General features: G+C 44.9%; 1 protein-coding gene across 3 annotated transcripts in view; it reads left to right on the top strand.

Annotated features, from left to right (window-relative positions):
- The window catches only part of SCYL2 (SCY1 like pseudokinase 2), a 143,299-nt gene that overhangs the window by 69,226 nt on the left and 50,831 nt on the right, over positions 1-23,242 (top strand). For all 3 annotated transcript variants that reach the window (XM_029599733.1, XM_029599735.1, XM_029599734.1), the window contains 3 exons: positions 6,706-6,927; positions 7,445-7,561; positions 18,118-18,243. In XM_029599733.1, coding sequence (XP_029455593.1) covers positions 6,706-6,927; positions 7,445-7,561; positions 18,118-18,243 — 465 coding nt within the window. The remainder of the gene's footprint in view (positions 1-6,705; positions 6,928-7,444; positions 7,562-18,117; positions 18,244-23,242) is intronic.

The following is a 23,242-nucleotide window of genomic DNA, read 5'->3' as shown; positions in this document are numbered from 1 at the left end:
GGATATGCACAACATCCCTACGGTGGATGCTTCAGTTTCCACGGTCGCAAAGAGAACTACAATTCCGGTTGTAGGAGCGACTGCTTTGAAGGACCTTCAGGACCGCAAGGTGGAAGTCTATCTCGAGCAGTTTTGGCGCTCAGGGTCCGGGCGATTGTCTGTAGCAGTCTCATGCAGCGGGGCAAGCCTCAGGTGGGTTCAACTACTCAGCACCCAGGACCTCCCGTCTGCAGGGGCGGAGCAGGCAAAGCGGCTGGACGGTGGTATTGTATACGGGGCTGATGCTCTTATCTCCTTACGGAGCAGGCCAGAGCCATGGTCTCAGCGGTGTTGAGCAACCTTCAGCTCTCTCAAGTCTTAGAATTCCTGGGGGCACGCTTCGACACCCGCGTGGGCAAGGTGTTGCTTCCCGAGGCTCAAACTCTAAAACTTATGGATAAAGTGCAAACTCTTCTATCCCTCTCTGTACCCATGGTCTGGGACTACCTCCAAGCCCTGGGGTCTATGGCTTCAACTATCGATGTGGTTCCTTGGGCCTTTGCGCATATGCGTCCTTTACAGAAAGCCTTGCTGTCCTGCTGGAAGCCGGCTTCGGAGGCGTTTCAGACGCCGCTACCACTCTTCTCCTCTCCTATTACCAGCATGCAGTGGTGGCGCTTGCTCGCCTTCTGAGGGGAATGCCCCTGAAAACTCCCCAGTGGATTATTGTTACGACAGAGGCCAGCCTCTCCAGATACGAAGCAGTATGTCAGCATCTATCAACACAGGGGCTATGGTCCCCAGTCCAATCCCGGTGGCACATCAATCGTCTGGAGGCCCGAGCGGTTCGTCTGGCACATAAGTCTTTCCTACCTTTGATCTGTTGCAGGACGGCACAAGTCCTCTCCGACAACGCCACCACGGTAGCTTTCATCAATCGCCAGGGCAGCACCAGGAAGGAGTCTGGTGGCCTTAGAAGCCAGCAAGTTCCTCTCCTGGGCAGGAGCGCCTTCTGGATCAATTGGCGGCCTCCCACGTTGCGGGGAAGGAGAATGATCAAGTAGACTTCCTCAGTCAACATCTAGATCTGGGGAGTAGGAATTGTCCGAAGAGGCGATGGATCTGATCGTCCGCAGGTGGGGAACTCCCCACTTGGATCTGATGGCCACCCTGGGAAATGCAAAGGTTCCCAGGTTATTCAGTCGCAAAAGGGAGCACTGTTCAGAGGGTGTGGATGCCCTGGTCCTACCCTAGCCTCGCGACATTCTTCTCTACATTTTCCCACCCTGGCTTCTGGTGGGAAAGGTTCTGCGACAGAAAGAGCTTCACCCACGGCCAGTCATTCTCGTAGCACCAGAGTGGCCGCGGACTCCATGGTTCGCGGATCTTGTAAAGCTCGCAACGGAGGGCCCTCTTCGCTTCGGTCACCTGTCAAACTTACTGCGCCAAGGTCCATTATTTTTCGATCAGGCGGCTCGCCTTGTCGAGCAGTGGCGACTGAGGAGGAAGGGTTATACGGAGGAAGTTGTATCCACACTGTTAAGAGCACGTACAACCTCTACCTCTCTCACGGAGAGTGTTTGAGAATATGTCTGCAGAGTCCGAAGTTGTTTGAGAATATGTGTGCAGAGTCCAGAGCTCCGGCACGCAAAGCCCCAGTGTCCCCTGTTCTCTTTTCTTCTGAATGGTTTCTCGAAAGATTTGTCTTTCAGTTCCTTGTGGATACAGATCTCTGCTCTCAGTTCCCTCTTAGGGGAGGGTTGATGGTTACGTGGTAGCGGCCCATCCGGATATTGTCTGCTTCCTCAAAGGTGCCAAGCATTCGAACACGCCCGTCCAGGCTACTTGTCCATCATGGAGCTTTACTTTGGTGCTTGGAGTGTCTTGCAAGGCATCATTCGAACCTCTCCGGCGGGCTACTCTTAAAGATCTGACTCTCAAGACTGTATTCCTTGTCTAAATTTGCTCGGCCAGGAGAGTGTATGAGCTACAAGCTTTGTCCCGTAGGGAACCCTTTCTGCGTTTTTCTGATTCAGGTGTTTCCCTCAAAACAGTACCATCCTTCTTACCGAAGGTTGTGTCCTCATTCCACATGAATCGCTCCATGGAGCTTCCAGCTTTTTCTTCAGAGGACATTGCTAGTACGCTGAGCGGAGAACTCCGGATACTGGATGTAAAGAGTTCTTCTGCAATATTTCAGATCACAAATGAGTTCCCTGTCTCTGATCCTCTTTGTCTTGTGGAGCGGACCCAATAAGGGGAATAAGGCTTCTAAAGCTACTATTGCTAGATGGTTAAAGGAGACGTTTGTGTCTGCATATATCTGTCAGGGTCGGTTGGTTCTGGAGGGCTTAAAGGCCCATTCTTTGCGTTTCCAGGCTACCTCTTGGGCAGAGAGTCAGTTGGTCTCACCACAGAAAATATGCAAAGCAGCTACCTGGAAGTCTCTGCACACCTTTGCTCGGCATTATCATCTCGATGTGCAGGCGCTAGTGTTTGGCTCCTTTGGCAGGCAGGTGCTTCAAGCGGGTCTATCTCGGTCCCACCCTACTTAGGGAAGCTTTGGTACATCCCACTGTTTGGACTGATCCGGGTATGTACAAGAAAAGGAAAATTCGTTCTTACCTGCTAATTTTCGTTCCTGTAGTACCACAGATCAGTCCAGACTCCCACCCTGTCTGTTTATTTTTCATAAGTCTGCTCGAAGTCTTTCTTCATTCAGTGTTTTGGGATATATTTCCTGCATATTCGAGCTATAAGGCACCAGAAGTATCTACTAGATAGCTATATATGTAAGAGGGTTCATCGACAATGTTTTGTATTTCAAGGCTTTTCGTTACTTGCTTGATCTCATACTAGTTCACTTTTTCTGCTTTGATAACGTTTATACTGAAGGGACGCAGAGTGAGCACTGTCCTGATATAGGATACCTTTTCAGTTTTTCTCTGTCTCCATCTGCTGGACAGGAGGCTCAACCCACTGTCTGGACTGATCCGTGGTACTACAGAAAGGAAAATTAGCAGGTAAGAACCAATTTTCCTATAAGTGATTTAATATATATTAGATCAGTTGCTTAATTCAGATTGCTGTAGTTCAGTAGTAATATGCAAACAGATTTCTGTAGAGGGTTTTTTGGCCATAAGCATACAGTAGAAAAGGCACTTTTACAAATGGGGCCCATTTTAATTTTGCTGTATTGATATATGAAGACCTTGAAAGCTGATGTACAAAAATATCTTTACACTTTTACACTAAACCAAGCAAATGAATCTTAATCTACAAAGAATCAAGCCATATAGAAGGTAGAATGTTTCTGGTAAAGTTCATTTGTGTTTTGTTTCTAAATAAACATCTTCATTAGAAGTGACACAGTACAATAACCAGCTAAGGCATTTAAAGAATTGCTTTCTGGTTGCAGCAAAATTAATTTATATGAGAGGTGGCAAACTCCAGTCCTTGAGAGCTACAAAAGAGGTCATGTTTTCAGGATATCCACAATGAACATGCATGAGAGAGGTTTGTATGCAACTGCCTCCATTTTATGCAAATCTATCTCATGTATATTCATTAGGATATCCACAAAGACATGGCCTGTTTTGTGGCTCTAAATGACTGGAGTTTACCACTCATGAACTATACCATGATTAGACTAAGCCCCACTCAGACAGGGCATGCTTTTCCTTTTTACAAAAACAAATGTGTCTCCTGTGGCATGAACTAGGAACAAAAGAATGGCAGACTTGTGGGAGGGGTTCCCCCCCCCCCTTCCCTTTCATCATATTTTGGCCCAACCATATATGTTACTTTAGAAATACTGAATAGTTGGCTAAAGGCATGTTGAAAAGAGGCAGAAAAGGGAGACTGCAGTCCACCAATTATCTCTCTTTTTCTAGGATAAATGTCTAATTTTTCCAGAATGTGAATTATTTTCATGGGTAATAGACTGAAAATATAATTGTGGGGTTTTTTGTTTTTTTTTACATAAGAACATAAATGCTATGCTGCATCAGACCAAGGTCCATCAAGCCTGGCATCCTGTCTGACCGTATCCATTCTGGGTCAGAAGTACTCTGCAGATCCCATAAAGGAGATCCAATTCCTGTTACTCACTCCCAGGGTGTAGTATCGCCGTGGAAGGGGATGTTTGCCCTGAATGACCTGGTGGAAATAAGTCACAAACACTGAGAGAAACTGGCAAAAGACTATATGTGAGCTTTTATTCCTACAGAAGAACTAGCAGTAAAATAACTCACAACAAACACTTCTCCAAAAATTATAGGCAATGAAATCAGTAGTGTAGTAGCAAAGTAGGCAGTATCTTAACCCAGTAAACAACTGAGTAGATAAAAGCAATACCATGTGAAAGAGAATATATACAAGACCATGTAAGAGAATGGTCTAAATATTTACAGTATGCACTTCCCTGAGTGATGACTCTACCCATTTCATCCTCAGCAATGTTTATGAAGGGTCTCAGTGGGGGAGATGACTTGTCAGGCACTGTGGTTGTTGTGGGCAGATATCAGGTTGGTTGCCCACTCATTGCAAAGAGCTGCTTCCAGACCTCCTCCTTATATATGTCTGATTGCGGAACTAGCACTGAGTTACCCCTCGCTTATGGGTCAACAGCCAAGTCTGGGCTACTGTTCAGAATTCTCTGATTGCGTGAACATGGTTTGGTTTCTTGTTCTTTCTATCACACTATATGGGGTCCACAAGTTGTATGTTAGCTATTACACGTACAAGTCTGTCGCAGCTTTTACAGAAAGATACTTCCTTAGGCGTATAGTTACTGCAGAATCTAATAGAGGAAGTATCTTTTTACTATCTATTAATGTAATGGGAATATTTCGGTATCTTCTTATGTCTTTTTTTTTTCTCTTGTTAAATACTTGAAAAAATGTATTTAAAGAAGTATAAAGTATTTCAGCATGATTTGTCTTAACTACAAAAATTATTAGCTAGGATATTTTAAACTACAGAGTCTCTTCCTGTCTATTTGGACATGTTCAGCTGTAGATGGGTAGTTCCTCTTTTTGCAGCCTTAGCAGTTCTGGGCAGAAAACCAGTTCTGGGTGTACAACCAGGAATGATCTATTTCCCTAATCTAGATGGTCTATTTCCTTAATCTTAAAGTAACAAATGTATTTTCCTGAGACTAACTTTCTCGTGCAGATGCAGTACTGTAAGTTTGGTGATTCTAAACTACCACATAGCTGTCTGGTTCTAATGCCAATGTGTCTATTCTAAGAATTCTCAGATGGTAACAGAAATAACGATAGACTTACTTTTCTGTCAGGGAAAATGCCTCTCTAACATTCTAAAATTATAAATGCATTTTCATATGGTTAACACTAATTTTAATGTATCTAGCATACTATCTTAATTCTAATGCAAGCAGTGTTTCTGCAACATACCATTTCTCATTATCTAAAACAATTAGCAATAACATTTTATGTATAAAGCAAGCAGCAGATGTGTGGTCCTTGACAGTGATTCATTGTGATCCATTTTGTATAGGGGCAACCTGAGTCTCTGTATCCTTCCCCCCCCTAATTCCTAACTCCACAACACAGGGATAGCAATAGATGTTTCCAGTCTACCTGACCAATAATGTGTTATGAATTTTTCTTCTAGGAGCTTTATTTTATTTAAGTTCTTTTAATATACCGATGCTCAAGACCAAGTCTTATCGTACCGGTTTACAATGGAACAGGGGGAAACCATTAAACAACTGTATAGAAGATAGTTACATTAAACAGTTACATTTGAATTTGTCCAAACTTTTTTTTTTTTAAACCCCACTGTGCTAGTTGCCTTGACCACATCCTCTGGCAAGAGATTCCACAGCTTGATTATGTACTGAGTGAGAAGTACTTTCTTTGATATGTTTTAAATCTGCTGGTTGTCAATTTCCTACTGTACACAATTGTTCTAGTCCTATTTGAAAGGGTAAATAACCGTCCTTTTATTTAGCTGTTCCATCCCATTCATGAGATTTTATAAACTTTTATCATATCCCCTCACAGCTGTCTCTTCTCTAGCTGAAGAGCCCTAACCTGTATAGCCTTTCCTCATAGTGGAGCCTTTCATAGCGAAGACTTTCATCCCCTTATTTTTGTTGACCTCCTCTGCATTCTTTCTAGTTTGTTGTTTTTTTGAGATGGGAGTAACCAAAATTGTACACAATACTCTAGGTGCGGTCATATTGATCAAAGCAATCAATATATATTCTGTTTTTATTTTCCATTCCTAATATTCTATTTGCTTTTTTGACTGCCAACAAATACTGAGCAGAGGATTTCCATGTATTGTCCTCAAGGAATCAAAGGTCTTTTTCCTGCCTGGTGACTTCCAGTATAGTACCCAGCATTGTGTATCTGTGGTTGGGATTATTTTTCCCTGTGTGCATTGCTTTCAACTTTCCCACATTTAACTTTTATCTGCCATTGAGATACCGAGTCTCACAAGGTCCTGCTGCTGTTTTAACAACTTTGAAAATTTTGTGTCTGCAAATATGATCATCTACTTGTTCCCTTTTTAGGTCATTTATGAATGTTAAACAACAAATGTCCTAGCACTTATCCCTGTGGTACTCCACTAAATACCTTTCTCCATTTTTTAAATTATTTGTTAGTAGTTTGGTTTCCTTGACTGGTAAGTTTCAGTTAGATTAGTTTGTTTACAGGGATATATTTACCTTTATTTTTCATTGTTTCCTCCTAGCCAAAATATTTGTGCAAAGAATGGGATCCAAACTTACCAGCATTGTGTCTGCCAAATCCTGAATATTTGGCTCCAGAATACATATTATCAGTGAGTTGTGAGACCGTGAGTGACATGTATTCGCTTGGTGTTGTCATACACGCTGTATTTAATAAAGGAAAACCAATATTTGAAGTCAACAAGCAAGATATTTATAAAAGTTTCAGCAGACAATTGGATCAGGTATGTGTGTCAAGTATGTACAGTGAATATTCTCTGGAATATGAATAAGATTGTGACTTATTTCTGGTTCGCTTCGGCCTGTTAAATAAGTTATGGTTTGCTTGTTTTGGCCATTCCACATTAACTGTTACCCTTTACCAATGGATGGGGACCCTTGTTTTCAGTTTTTATTCTATTGTTCCAGGAAATTCATCCGTGTTTATTATAACGAACAAAAATGGTAGAAAAGCAGTGGGAGGGATAAAGACTAATTTTTCCACAGACTTTCTACCATTTTTGTTCATAAGTAATTGTAAAGCTTAGTTTTATTTACTATATCATATTGTCATAACATTAATCTTGTGAAGGGTAGCCATAATATTCATATGGTTGATTTACATGTTTTCATAAATGGTTAAGTGGAGACTGTGTGGTTTTTCCTCTGCTAGCTCATTGTTAACATTTTAAAAGGACATGTTTCTATTATTACATTTGTTTGTGTTTCCTGTACTTAACACTCACATTCTGATTCATGCAGCTGAGTCGTTTAAGCCCAAACATCCTGGCAAATATCCCAGAAGAAGTCAAAGAACATTTAAAGCTACTGTTAAATGTGACTCCTGCAGTTAGACCGGATGCAGATCAAATGACAAAGGTGAGAGAGTCTGTGGGGAAAACAGATCAAATGAAGGATTCATACTTTAGTCTGTTTTAGTTTGTGTGCGCCAGTTTCTCCTAAATGAGATTGAAGCCAGTCAATTGGAGTACCTGACGCTGTAATTTTAAAGAATATATAATTTTAACTTATGAGAAAGCTTCTGCCTGCTTTAAAATACATATGTCTTATTAAAACATAAGTATCTTATATTTTCTGTCAGGAAGCATTGTAAAATTGGAGCAGTCTGCTGTCTTATATGTAAATAATTCATAAGAAAAGAATTGCAGGATTTGAATCTAAGCTTGATACTAAGGTAATTTTCAAAAGGATTTACGTGCATAAAAGCATAATATCCTAGCAATTTTCAAAAGCCCATTTGTATGCTTAACATGCACTTGCACATGTAAAACCCAGTTTTAAATGTGAGTTCCTTTTGAAAATTGTCCCTTAAGGAACAGTAGTACTTCCAAAATGTATCTTAATGATAAGTACAAGTTGTAGGGTATAAGCCACTTATAAAATTACCCTCAATGTTTGATTTCTACAAGTGTGTATGGCGGGGAAGTGTTTGCATGTACTTCTTTATGCGCAGTCTTTATCCTGGATTCTCAAAGCAAATTTTATACACATAAGAGTGCTTTGAAAATTCACGTGTAAGTGCTAGGGTACACGCTTAAATTCACCAGAACAAAGTTACACCTACTGCATTGCGTAACTTGTGTGTGTTAACTTATATAGATATTAGGGATGTGAATCGGATCCGATATCGGATCCGATTCTGGTTCCGATTCACATCTCTATAGATGTGAATCGGATCCAATATCGGATGTGAATCGGATCCGATATCGGATCCGATTCACATCCCTAATAGATATTGTCTTCAAATCAAAAAGTATGCATGGAAGTTGCCTGAACCAGGACACCCTGTCCACTGACAAGGTGATCCCTAAAATGGGGAAGTATAGTTTGCAAGCCACTGCAACTAAAAAGCATCTCCTCTGTTGCAGGGTCCCTCGTTTCCCAACTCCCTCAAGCATGGATTTGGTGATAGGTTGAAAGGCATGCTCGCCAACTAGATGGATTAGAAATCTCTTCACTGAGGTAGGGTTCCACAGACTCGAATGACTGGCAATAGTGGGCTTTATAAAGAAAAAAAAAGGGGGGGACACTCATTGAGCTCAGCAGGTATCAAAAATGAGATGGAGAGAAAAACCCCTAATCGTCACCAGGGAGCTACTCTGGAAAGGCTCCCTCGTGAAATAGACCTGCTGTGCCTAGGGCGACCTAAGGTGAGCGCTACCGCTCGACCAGCTCTTGGATCCCACAAGGAATCGAGAGCGACTGCCAGTCAGAAACAGTGACATGCGTTCTCCGGGAAACGGAGAATGAGGGACACCCCTTGCAGGGGTGGACAGCCAAGCGTCCAGAAGGGAACACACAAAAGCTACCCTGGAACTTAGTGGAGTCCCCCCCCCTCCATGAAGGGACAGGAAAGCAACCCAAAAATCTTGTCAACTCTAGTTGAGAGTTAGGACACAATCGCTGATCGCTGAGGTTCATAAGCGACCAATCTGCCACTGACAGCCACCCTCGGATGGGGAAGGCCACTGTGCTAATCGGTGAAGGAGCCCCAGCAAAACAGTCAGATGATTGCTGCTGCCTTGCCCCAGCCCTGGCCTACAAGGAGAAGAATCGGGGCTCCAGGTCAGCAATAAACCTGCCAGGGATGGAGCCCCAGGGGCTTCCCCACAAAGGGGAATTGATGACATGGAAGGGGTAGAAAGCACACTCCTCTTCCAAGGAAGGAGAAGATTTCAGACACTACCCTCCTGGTGTCCATTCCCCTTAGGGTTGGAACAGGTATGCAGTCCAAGGTAAGTCCTGTGGCTGCGGCACACTACCTGTTGTGCCCCCACCACAAGGGGGGAAACACGCACCCATACCCCCCATACAGTAGAGGAGAACTGGAGAATAGAGCCCTCTGCTGTAAAAGCATGCTGACCAGTACTCATACAGTGGCATACCATCCTATGGATGGCGGCACACCCATGACCCCGCTCATCGTGCTTGTGGGTAGAATCCCATGGCACAGCTTAGGACTAAGCGCTAGAGTTGGTGGCTGCTTGCTGGCAAAAGGAAAATCACAATGTGAGCGATGACACCTTCCTTGCCAGTCCTCCCCAGTACTTTGTGGTACAGAACTGACAAGGAGGCCGAGACCTTGATGCAACAATGGCAGAGCTCTGGCACAGCTGAGAACTGCACAGACAGGGAGGGTGCTGCCTGTCCTCCTCCAAGGTGCTTGGAGTAGATGCCTTGGGGTACCCAACCATGCATAATGTGCTCCACTGTCACCGTGACTCCCAGTGGAGTGCATGGAACAGTGTGATGATGGCATCCTTAGTATCACTGGGGCTCTGGATGTGGTGGGTGGCGATCTATTGTGTCACCCCCTCCAGTATCTGATATCACTCCTAAGAGGCTGGACACAGCCCTTGAAACTGCATCAGGAATGGCTCATTGGTTTCCCTCATGGAACGACAGCAGCGAAGTCCATGGCAAGTGATGGTGCCCATGGTGTTCTGTGGTCATTCATTCAAGAGGCAACCAACAGAGTTCACTGGTGCCCACAGTGGTGATGGCGCCCTTAGGGTCCATAGTGCTTTCGTGATCACTAATGGATCACATCCAGGGCACTAGACAACTCTGCACCCAGAGCTTTGGCACCAACAGAGACACCCGGTGCCCGAAGGCATTGATGGACTGGCGGTACCAAGGATGCCAGGGACGCCTGCAGGCAGAGGCTGTACAGCCTCGACATGGCCCTGATATGCCTCATTGGTGCCCAGAGGAACCGACTGCCACTGCCAACGACTGCCCCTCTCTGCTCACCTTTCCAACTGCTGGGGCTCTTAGGAGTCCTCGAGTGTCGCTGAAACCCTCAAGCAGCAGGGACTTCAGCCTTGAATGGATCGAGTGCCATGGTCATCCTTTACTCAAGGTGCCCTGGTACGCCGAGGCATACAGGCATGGTGATCTGGTGCCCTCGAGGCCGTGTCCCGACGAGGAACTGAGGGGCATTGTGTTGCCCCATCACTGGCCTATGGCTATCAGGCACCATGATGCTGATGATCTCGGGGGGGCCCTGAACTACCGGGATTGGGAAGCATCAGAGGCCCTGCCTGGATTTGTACACCATTGGTGTTAATGAGCACTAGTGAGACTATTGTCAGCCAAAGCCACTGGCGATGGACGCCATCGAGCTCGCAGCATTGATGTCCTTGGACGGATAAGTGAGCAGAGAGGGTCAGCAGTGATGTTCCCTCTGAGGCATATCATAGCCTAGTAGGGAGAGCAGGGCGGCCCTACCAGAATCTGCAGAGTAGCCTGTGGAGCCTTAAGAAGAATAGAAGCTTTGTGGCCCACCAGAATTGGTAGCTTGGCTAGCAGGGCCTTAGGTAGGAATGGCTTGACATGGTGCTTTCTCAAGGCCTCAATTGGGTAAGCCATGGGAGCTGAAGACAGTCTGCTACTGCTGCTTCAAGAGGGGAGAAGAGTGAGTGAGAGGAGTGTGTGAGAGAGGATTGAAATGTCTCAATCGTATCTTTCTTTTCCTCCATATACTTTTATTGTTGACTATTTTAGTAGCTGCCCTCTAGACTACTTGGTTTATATCATTTTGAAGGTATGGTCTCCAGAATTGTACTTAGTACTCCAAATAAGGTTTCACTGGAGACATACATACAGGCAATATCACTTACTTTAGTCCCACGGCCTTATGTTGGTTGCTTGTCTTGTTTTGTGTTTTTTCCTTTTAAATCACCCTGGATTATCAGTGCCCTGAGGTTAGCTCATTAAATATGGTATTACCTACCCTTCTCCTCCCTTCCAGAATGTTTTCTCTCATTTAAAATATTTAAACCATCTTTAAACATATATTGGTAGAAGCTAAAATGATCTCATGAAGCATGTTTCATATCCTTCTAAATCTATTCATAAATAAACTTTTTGCCTGGTATAAGATTAAACTTCTAAGTCATTTTCTTGCATTTTGATCCTTTGTTCTTCATGAATAACTCCTCTGATAGTTTGGGAGAGATCTTATTTTTAGGAAGATACTAGTGTAGTCACACTTCCTGTTTAGGTTTTCCAGCCTCTCCATTTTGCAAAATGTCTCTGCTTCCCTGATGTATTTTCTGATATGGATACAGCCATTCACTATTAGCTGCACATCCTAGACTCGTGTATATTGTAATGAAATGCCTGTGCCAGCAGTTTCCAACAAACCTCTTCTGGATGTAAGTCTTTGTAGTTACTGAGTGCCTACAGTAATCAGAAAAGCTATAGCCTTCATTGGACCCAATAATCCTTCAGCACAGGTTTTGAAAACTTGTTGCAAAACCTACTTTCCCTGTATGTTCCCAAATCAGCCCAGACTCCTGGGTTTTTGCCTCCCTTCCAGCAGATGGAGACAGTGAAAATTTCACTGACACTGTAACATAACCTGCTCTGCCACCTGCAGTCTGTCAGAATTTTTCTGTCTCCAGCAGATGGAAGGTGGCACAGGAGGATTAGGGCAGCCTAACCGTGCCTTCCCTGTTTCAGCAGGAACAGCGACCATTTTGTCTTCCCTCGTAGTCTCATCTGACAAGCCTTGCAGGGAGGCTGCCCTGCCCCATTGCTTTCGCCAGCTGAGCAAAAGCCTCCAGGGACCCCAGGATTCTCTGTTGGATGATGAGGAGGACCATCTCCTGGAGCAGGATCCTGAGGGATCAGGGGATTTTCCCCCAGATTTTGTTTTGATAATGCACAAGGCCTTTTTTGGCTAAAAGGGCAGCTGGATGTCACCATCTTAAGTCAATTGTCCCTGCAGGGCCAGCAGTGGCTAAGAAACCCCGATTGTTTCCTCCTGGTGGTGCAACCAGAGTTAGGAGAGTTTTGGCTCGCCAGTTGCCCCAGGGGAAGATGGGAGATAGCTGAGAGGCTGAAGTCTTTCCCGCAATTGATCTGTCAGGGGTAGATCCTCGTTCAGATGGAATGGACCGGATGAGGCACAGAATCAAGCTCCTGTGGTGGAGGGGGATGATCTGAAGGTGGTCTGCTTTTTTCATCAGGAGGAATTGTGGCCCTTAATATGCTGTGTTTACTAATGAACTAGGTATTAAAGAGCCCCAAGCAGATTCGGATTATGAGGGGGTGAATCCAGTCATGCAGGGCCTGAGGGGGCCAACCAAAACCTTTCCTTTTCACAAGTCTGTGAAGGAGTTAGTTCTACAGGAGTGGGAGACTCCAGATATGGGCTTAAAGGTTTGCAGAGCCATGGAGAAGTTGTATCTTCTACCTGAGGACATGTTGGATCTTCTGCGGATGCTGAAGGTAGATGCTTCAGTGTCTGTCCTGACGGCGAAGACTGTCCTGATAGCTGGTTCGGCCATGCTTAAAGATATGCAGGATAGGAAGTTGGAGGTACATCTCAAGAAGATCTTTGAGGTTTCGGCATTTGCGCTGCTGTGTGTAGCAGTTTTATGCTTCGCTCCGGTTTGCATTGGGTGCAGCAACTGCAGACCCACAAGTCATCTATGGAGGATGCGCAGCAGGCTGAATGGCTAGAGGGCGTTGTGGCCTATGGGGCGGATGCCTTGTATGATCTTATACGCACTTCCTCTCGGTTGATGATGTCTGTGGCTTCCGCCAGAAGACTTCTTTGGTTAAGGAACTGGTCTGCAGATGTTTGGTCTAAGTTCCAGCTGGGGTCGCTTCCCTTTAAGGGGGAAGTTACTTTTTGGAGAGGACTTGGAGCAATTGGTGAAGCTTCTTGGAGAAACTAAAGGGCACAAGCTGCCAGAGGACAAGCCAAGACTCTGCAGAGGCTTCTCGTCGACACAGTCATGTTTCTGGTCGAGCCAGTGTTCCCATCATTCTTTTCTTTCTGCTGGGGATCAGAGACAGACAATGAGCTGGAAGGCAGAAGTCTTGGACCTAATCATTTTGAGGCTGGAGACCAGTCAGAAATGATTCCGGTCAAGGAGCCCCTGGTGTCATGTCCTCCCAATAAAGCAGGGCCGGCCCACTCCACGGTCCCATCAGAGGTCAATTAACAACCTTTCTCGGAGTGGGCCAAGATCACTTCGGTCCAATGGGTCCTAAGTGTGATAGAACACAGTTACGCTTTAGAATTTGCTTGGCCGTTAAGAGATTTGTTCATGAAGTCCCCTTGTACTTACAAGCAGAAAAAGTGAGTGGTTCGAGAATCTGTTGATCGTCTGTCTCTTGGGGGCCATAGTGCCAGTACCGGTCGAGGAAAGGTTTGGGAAGGTATTCCATTTATTTTTGGTCCCAAAGAAGGATGGCACCTTTTGTCCAATTGTAAATTTAAAGAAGGTGAACCTGGCGCTCGAGATTCCTCATTTTTTGATGGAAACGCTGAGGTCTCCGATTGCTACAATGCGCAAGGGGGAGTTTTTGGCTTCTCTAGATTTGACTGAGGCCTGTCTTCACATTCCATTTGTCTGACCATCATGATCCTCTGAAATCCTTTTCAATTTTGTGCCCTGTCATTCGGATTGGCACCAGCACCGAGGACCTTTACAAAGGGTGATGGTGGTGGTAGCGGAAGCTCGGCAGCAGGAGAGTGTGCTGGTCCACCCATATTTGGACGACTGGTTGATTCGTGTGAAGTCTGAGGTCCTCTGTCAGCAGTCAGTGGCAATAGTTCTGCAGCGCTTACCGTCCCTTGGCTAGGTTGGAGAACTTCCCAAGACCCAGATGGTGCCATATCGAGTTCCTGGGGACAAACATTGACACCAGGCTTGGAAAAGTTTCTCTCATCAAGGAGTGGATTTCCAAGATCCGGGAACAGATTGCTTAGCAACCTGCCAAACGACTCACAGAGTCTGGGATTATCTACAGTTTCTTGGCTTTATGGCTACCACTTTGGAATTGGTCCCTTGGGCGTTTTTGCTCTTATGCAGCTTCTTCAGTCTGCCTTGCTCTCCAGGTGGAATCCTGCCTTGGAGCAATTTCATCTACCACTGCCTCTTACGGTATGTGCCTGGGCGAGTCTGGATTGGTGGCTGTGTTGGGACAATCTGACCTGTGGGATGCCTTTGGAGGTTCTGAATTGGTTAGTGGTCACAACAGACACCAGTCTCTCAGGACAGGGGGCTGTATATCAGGCTCAAGTGGTGCAGGGACTGGTCTCCAGTGGAGATATCTTGGTCCATCAACTGTCTGGAGACTAGAGCAGTGCATCTGGTGTTACAGGCTGCCTTTCCTCTTGTTCAAGGCAAGTCAGTGAGAGTATTGTCAGACAATGAGACAACTGTGACCTACATCAACCAACAGGGTAGTACCAAGAGTTGGATGGTGGCACAGGAGTTAGTCCAATAGGCAGAGCTCCACTTGGAGATGCTGGCAGCTCCCCACATAGCAGGGCCAGACCATGTCCAGGCGGATTTCCTCAGTTATCAACTGCTGGATCCCTTAGAGTGGGAATTGCTCTTGATTCATCGCAGGTGGGGAGAACTGTGCATGGACCTCATGGCAACATGCAGCAATGCCAAAGCTCCGAGATATTTCAGCCGAAGCAGTGAGCATGGGGCAGAAGGGAGTCTATGCCTTGGTTCTCCTGTATGTGTTTCTGCCGTGGCCGCTAGTGGGCAAAATCCTGCGAAAGATAGCGCTTCATCCGGGGCAGGTGATTCTGGTGGCTCTGGAATGGCCCCGCTGGCCATGATTCGCGGATCTAGTCAATCTCGCAGTGGATGGCCCGCTTTGGCTGGCTCACCCTCCAATCTGCTTCACCAGGGTCCTATGTTTTTGGATTAGGCAGATTGCTTCTTTCTCGCAGCTTGGCTTTTGAGAGGAGGCGTCTAAGAGATATAAGGGTTATACAGAGGGCATGGTTACCACTCTGCCACAAGCAAGGAAGAAGTCCACCTTCCTAGCTTACGAACGTGTGTGGAAAGTATTTGAGATTTAGTGCCAGGGAGCATAGTATAGATCCCTTTTGGGCTTCGGTGGCCCACATTTTATCCTTTTTGCCGCAGGGGTTGGCAAAGTTTGGCTTTCAACTCATTAAGAGTCCAGGTAGCTGCTTTGGGTTGCCTTAGGGGCAAGAGGCACCGTGTGTCTCTGGCTGCTCATCCGGATGTGGTATGTTTTTTTTACAAGGAACCAAACATTTGTATCCCCCTGTGCAGAAAGCTTGTCCTCCATGGCACCTAAACTTGGTTCTTAAAGCTTTGAGTGGGGCACCGTTCAAACCACTGCGCAGAGCGACAGTGAAGGACCTTACCTTTAAAAGTCGTTTTTCTGGTGGCAATTTGTTTGGCTAGACGGATTTCTGAGCTACTGGTGCGGTCATGTAGAGAACCTTTCCTCAGGTTTTCAGATTCTGGTGTTTCGTTGCATATGGTGCCTTCCTTCCTTCCAAAGGCTGTTTCCTCCTTTCATTTGAACCACATAGTGGAATTATCGGCCTTTCCAAATGTGGCTAGGGCTGTTGCTTTTGATGAGGAGTTTAGGTGTCTGGATGTGAGGCAGGCACTGTTGCAGTATCTGGAAGTCACTAACAGTTAGTTTCCGATCATCTGTTCGTTCTCTGGAGTGGCGTGAAGAAGGGGCAGAAAGCTTCGAAAGTGACCATAGCACGATGGCTGAAAAGAGGCCATGGTTTTGGCGTATATTTGTATGAGCTGGTCGGTGCCTCAGGGGCTCAGAGCTCATTCGACACTGTCACAAGCTGCATCCTGAGCCGAATATCAGCTAGTGTCGCCACAAGAAATTTGCAGGGCAGCTATTTATTTATTTATTTTAAATCTTTTCTATACCTTCGTTAAGATAGGTATGGTCACAACGGTTTACAAAAAAGCACATAAAATTAATGATACTGAAATCTGTCAGATTACACAGGTGCCATAAGGTTTGGTAACATAGTTTGTAATCAATATCAATTGTCAAATGTGAAATCATGTCCAGGTCTCTCTATCAGTTTAGAGTACAAAACTAGCTTTATAATTGTAACTTATCCTTTAGTGATGCATTATCGATTAAAAACTACACACTTAGTGATTACTGCCGTATGTGAGGGTGTTCAGTTATTCGTACCTTGCGCTTCCCTTAAAAATCTTTGCACACTTTCTCCAGACATCGCCTAGATGTCCAGGCACCAGAGTCTGGCAGTTTTGGAGAGAGTGTACTTCGAGCGGGACTCTCGTAGTCCCACCCGGGATAGGGAAGCTTTGGTACATCCCAGGAATCTGGACTGATCCGGGTACGTACAGGGAAAGGAAAATTGGTCCTTACCTACTAATTTTCGTTCCTGTGGTACCACAAATCAGTACAGAGACCTGCCTGGTTTTGGAGAGTCTGCTCGATCTGTGCTGTTGATATATAGTCTAAAGGTTTTTCAGTTGGTTTTCTGGCTCAGGTGATGGCTGTACATCCATGGCTTCCCAAACCTGTCCTGGGGACCCCACAGCCAGTCAGATTTTTAGGATATCCACAATGAATATGCATATGATAAATTTGCATATCATTGAGCCTCAGTATATGCAAATTTCTCATGCATATTCATTGTGGATATCCTAAAAATCTGACTGGCTGTGGGGTCCCCAGGACAGGTTTGGGAAGCCCTGCTGTACATTGTTTTATTTGGTGTTAAGGCTTGTTCAGATTTTGTGTTTCTCCTCCTCCTACTCATTGGCGGGCCATGGGATATAGATTGTTCAGTTTTGGTATGATTTCCCATCTTAGCTTAGGTACAGGTAAATACTGCCGGATTGCTGGTGGCACACCAGGTTATGCTAGTGTCAGTGAAACTTTGTCTCCATCTACTTGAAGGGAGGCAAACACCCCCCCCCCCCCCACCAGGAGTCTGGACTGATCTGTGGTACTACAGGAACGAAAATTATCAGGTAAGGACCAATTTTACTTTTTGGTCCCATAAAAGCTACCCCTTAACTCTTTCTGTGAACCAAGGGATCAGTATGGCCAAAGGTTTGCTTTTTGCCCAGTAATCATGATTTTTTTCCCCCTCTATTATTGGGTTGTGATCAGGTCAGCAGTTTAAAGGGTGCAAGTTTTTACCTTTTTAAAAATCCACTAGCTTACGAGTGGCCCCCAGGGATCTTTTAACTTGCATACTTTGTTAAACTTGTGCAGGATAAAGAATACCCTGGGATTTCAAAATGAAATCCCAGGGTATTCAGACAGCCTAGCCTCAGCTCTGCCCCTTCTCCCACCACAGAGGGGGGAGGGCATCTTTTTTTCTTTTTTTTTTTAAAGGGGGATTTGTGGAAATACCTTTTTGAAAATTGCCTCCTTAAATTCAATGTGTGTGTTCTTACTGACAAGCAGTTAATAGTTTGGGGCATTGCTTTCAGCCAGCTTTGAGATTCCTATGTAGAAACTTATTCTATTAATTTAGATGCAGCCATCAAACCATGATAATAGTTTTCCTTTCAACATGAGAAGGTTTGTAAATAGAAGTAAAAGTACAGATTGCACCTTAAAATATAAAGATCTCACTTTTTATTTTTATTTCTTTTTAGATTCCGTTCTTTGATGATGTTGGTGCAATGACACTACAATATTTTGATTCATTATTCCAAAGAGATAATCTTCAGAAGTCTCAGTTTTTTAAAGGACTACCTAAAGTTCTACCAAAATTGCCCAAGGTATGTTCTACTTCAGATTCACAGAAGCTAAGTTGGTTAGTCCAAACTTGACAGCTTGATTTACTGAAGTTGAGTACATGGCCATTCTGTATTACTTCTGTATAAAGTTTACAAGATGCTTGATATTAATAGCATAATGAATAATAGTAGTTTTAGACCAGACCTCGGGACCTACCCAACCAATCTGGTTTCCAGGAAGTTGACACTAAATATGTCTGATATATTTCGTTTACAGTGGAGACAGTGCATGCAAATATCTCAAGCATGTTCATTGTGAATGCTCTAGAAACCATACTGGCTGGGCAGGTCCTGAATATCAGGTTGATAACCACTGGTGTAAAACAGTTTCCCACAACTTTTTCATACCCAAGGCACACTTGCATAAAAAAAAAAAAATAGTGTGGTACACCAATATTTATGGAGCAAGCACCGTGGACCTGAAGAGGACCCAACTCGTATAGTGAAAAGGAATTCTAGGGAAGCATTGAAAGTCCCACCAGTCTCTCCCAAATTTTAAAACAGGGAGGGAAGGGATGGAGCAGCTTCTTCCATATACAAGTGCAGGAGAAAGGAGAAGTCTGTGTGATGTGGGCAGCCAGCTCACTCACCTTGTGTGCTGAGTTCTATTTATTGTGAAATGGTTATTTGATAATCTGATGACTTATGTTTTGTCAGTTTTGTGTTTCATTTTGATATGGCTGTTTGATTTTTGTTTTATTTTAACTATATATGTGATTTTATATTGTCCGCTTACTGAATCCCTCTATAAGCGGTATATCAAATTTAATAAACAGCAACCTTTGCTGTGTGTTCCCAGCTATGAGTGAGCCACATCCAGTACTCTGTGCATGCTCTCCCCATCTCATTCAGCCTGGGGATAACACAGAGGTTGGAAGATGGTGTTGTGTGCTGCACAAAGTAGGTCCCCGCTCTCTATGCCCTGCATACTGTCCATTAATCACTACACTCCAAGGTTCAAGCTGTAGCTAGGAAGAGGAGGCATCAATTACACATGTTTTCAGAAAGGAGTTCATACAAGTTTAAGAGCTGCTGAGATCAGAGTCCAGATGATTGTCTGGTTAGGAAACACTGGTCTATAAAACTGTTATTTGTTATAATACATTTTACTCTTGTTGAACTGGGTTGAGAACTGCTTTAGAAGAATGCTATGCTATAGAGAGAGTGAGATTTTGGAGCATTAGAGCATCGCTATTTGACCAGGTCTATCATCTTTTTAAATAATGTTATGTTGATGCCAAAGAATCGATCTTTTTAAAAATAAAAAAAAAAAACCCTCCATATATTGACTAGAAGATGTTACGAACGTGCCCAGCGGGCCCCGAGGAGGGACACTGAGGCGCGATCGCCTGCTCCTGGGAGAGAGTGAGCCCTTAGCCCATGGGGCAACTCAGGGAGGAGCCCCAAGACACACCCTGAGGGAGGTGAGCAAGTATAGGCATGGGCGGAGTAAGTACACAGGAGCTGGGTCAGCCCCCTCGGAGCCAACATGCACAGTGAGGTCGGACGGAGGCAGAGGGCTGGAAAAGAAGAGACAAGGAATTGGAACAGGAGACTCCAGATCCTAGAAACATGAGAAGAGTCAAAGTACATAATAGAGAAGACGAGGACTCCTGGAACTTGGGCAAGGCGAGAGTCTGGAGACTTGGAAGGCACTGTCCCTCAGGGCGCCCTACACAGCCCGACGTGGACTGGTCACGGACCACCTGTCCCGCTGCATGCCCTATACAACCTGGAAGGCTGGTTGTGGAACATGCACAGGACAGAGGATCGGGACAGCGCTTGAGACAGGCCCAGCCGGAAGGGGACTCTAGTCACCCGAAGACGGACACCGAATGAGACGGATTTACTCCCACGAAGGACGGCTGGAGACTAAGTCTGGTGGACAGCAAGGCTGCTTGCGGATTCTTCAGGATCGAGATAAGGAATGAAGGAGATCGGTACACAAGAGAATGGTACCTCCGAATGCAAGGGCATCTGGACACCTGGACGAGTGGACATCTGGACATCTGGGACAACTAGATACAGACTAAGAACTCCAGAGCTTCAGGAAGGGAAAGCCGAGGACTGGAATATACCACGAAGAAGGTCCGACGAGGGACGAGACCCGGAACATCGAGAACAAGAAGAACATGGAATATGAAGTCATCTGGTCAGGAGCAGGTAGATAGAACTCTGTTGGAACTCTCTGGAAGCAGTTGGAACTCTAGAAAAACTCCATGGAGCCTGGAGTAACTCCGTGTAACTCTCTGGAGCTTGTACCTCCATTCGAAGGCCCTGAGGAACTGAAGCAGGGCCTTTACATAGGGAAGGTTCAGAAAGTGCCCTGAGGACGTCATCCGGTGGGGCCGAGGAGTGCTGCCTGCTTCTGGCCCTTTAAATGAGAGGAAGAGGCACGTGCCCGCACCTAGAGGGATCCGAGAGGAAGGTGGAGCTGAGGCCTGCGGCAGTGTCCAGCTGTATGAGGAAGAGAAGGCAGGCCGGAGGCGGCTTCCTGCCGCAAGGAGGAGCCAGGCAGCGTGCGGCATCCACACAGCAAGAGGAAATCCCGGCGGGGACTTTCCCGCTAGAGGCGGAGTTAGCGGCACGGTTCCAGCCGCAAAGGAGGAGAGCAGCGGCAAGGCCACGAAGATAGAGGGAGGCTCGGTGGCAGCCCGGGCCACAAAGGAAGGCAGCAGCGTTGGGCCAGGGAGGGCCTGTCCGCGGGATGGGGTCCGTGGACAGGATTGTAACAGAAAGAACTTGTGCAGTATAAAGACTAGAGAATTGAAAGGCAATTATATGCTGCAGGGGGCTTTCTGGGGTTTCCAGGAACTCCTTGTTAAATTATTTTATGAAATCAGTCTCTCAGGCCAGTGCAGGAAGGTGTGTTCAGTCGAATGCACCTTTCTGCCTGTACTTTAAACATGCATTTTCTGGGCGCAAAACTTAACTGATGATGCAGCAAGGAGTTCTGCGTGCAGAAAACATACAATTCCTAAACTGGAGTACTGCTTAGCAGTTCTCATTTGAATGGAAATCTCATGCAAATAAAGGGTATTAAGCACTACTTCTTGATGCAGACAGTCTGCATCTGGCCAGTTCATCTTTAACACAGGAAACAACTCTTCGGTCAGACCTGGTTAAGTTTCCATTACTATGGAAAAAAAAAATTGAAAAGGTTAAACTTGAAAAAAAAAATTAAATTAAAAAAAAAGTCAGGCATTCTCTGGATAAGTGCTGGCAGCCTTGACGAGCAGAATATTTGAGAGTTATCTTTTATGTAGTAATATAAGATCAACATGGTTGGAAACATTTTATGGCTGTTGATGTGCTGTAAAGCAGGTTAAGAAATGGAACAGTGTGGGCATGTCTTATAGGTTTACAAGACTTGTATTGATTCTGCATGTTGGTCAGTTGAACTTAAAGTGAAATTTGTATTTGCAGATGGTGCATATTTTTCAGTATATTTTACTTAGAGAATGTCACTTCTTTCCTGAAATGTTGGAGGATGATGAGAGACCGGGCTGGCCCCGTGACTCGTGCTGCAGTACAGGTCACGCAGTTTCTTTCCTGGAAAGAATTGGGCATGCTGTAGAGGTGACCATGCCTGAACTTAGGGAGGGACTGAAGATGGCTCTAATTAATGAAGCAGCAACCCCTACCAGCTAAAGGAGCAGTTTTGAGGTTGTCTCAGCAAACTTCCTGTCAACCTCCTTGCCTGGCAAAGAGCAAGCCTCACTTTAATATGCTGCCTGGTTTGGGAGGGAAAGGAGATGTCAACAGGAAAAGAGGAAAATGAGAATAAAAGTAGTGTGCTTGTCTCATTGTGCAAAATCCAAGACTGACATTATGCTTTAGGAAATGCATTTATCTCAGACTCCATGCAAGCAACAAAACAGGCTGACAATGCAGGACCTGCACCAAAAGCCCTGTGACATGAGACTCAAGAACCTAAATATGTATATCTAGACTAGAGGTGATATGGGCGACATAATTAAGACATTCAAATACCTCAAAGGTAGAAATAACAAAAAGGAAAGAAACCTTTTTCAGTGGAAAGGAGGTTCTACAACAAAAGATCATGCATTATGGCTTCAAGGGTGGTAGATTCAGGCATAACACTAGAAAATATTTCACAGAAAGGTAGTTGGATGCATAGAATGGCTTTCCAGGGAAGGTGGTGGAGTTTAAAAACAGCAGAATTTAAGAAAGCATCAGGATCCCTAGTTGCAATACATGAAAAGGTAGGCAGATCAACATCATCTGGGGTCAAAGGCATTATTCAAGGAATAAGTGGACAAGGCTGGAGAGGCCTTATCTGCCATCAGATTTCTATATTTCTAAGGGGTTATTTTTGGCAGGAGGAGGTGTGACCTACTTTGACTATAGTGATTCAGTTACCAATTTATAAGGGTTTTAATTAAAAATGTTTTTGTAACAGGTGCTTCTGCTCAAAGCAGTTAAATAAGTATATTGTTCCACTATTGCATAATGGGGATGATAATCAAAAGTACCTATGTTGGTGGAAACTTTGTGCATATTTTTACACTCAATTTTGCTTTAATGCCTAAAAAACACACTCGCAGAGATGTGCCTTCTTTCTCTGTGTGTGATTTTTTCAGAACAATGCATGTAGTTTAGGATAAACAATACTATGTGCATGGTTCCATTCTCTGCTCAAACCTGAGAACATGCAGATAGAAGTATGTGTGTAATTTTCACCCCATGTAGCATAGGTCAGTAGTTCTCAACCTTTTTTTGGCCGGGACAGTGTGTGTGTGTGGTTCTCACATGCGTGACACACTGAATATGTGACTGTCATGGGGCTAAATGTAAACATGCAATCTACATCCACAGGAACCCACTCGACCCCCAACAATGAGTGCAGAGCAGATCTAGGGCATTACCCTGTATAACTTGCCATACAAAAAAGATATTCTGGTTCTGATGACATCTCAGTAAAAGCAAAACAAACTCCTTTTACTCCCAGGCACAATAG

This window comes from Rhinatrema bivittatum, chromosome 4 (assembly GCF_901001135.1).
Source record: "Rhinatrema bivittatum chromosome 4, aRhiBiv1.1, whole genome shotgun sequence".
NCBI classification, from domain to species: Eukaryota; Metazoa; Chordata; class Amphibia; order Gymnophiona; family Rhinatrematidae; genus Rhinatrema; species Rhinatrema bivittatum.
This window is presented reverse-complemented; position numbering and strand designations above follow the sequence as displayed.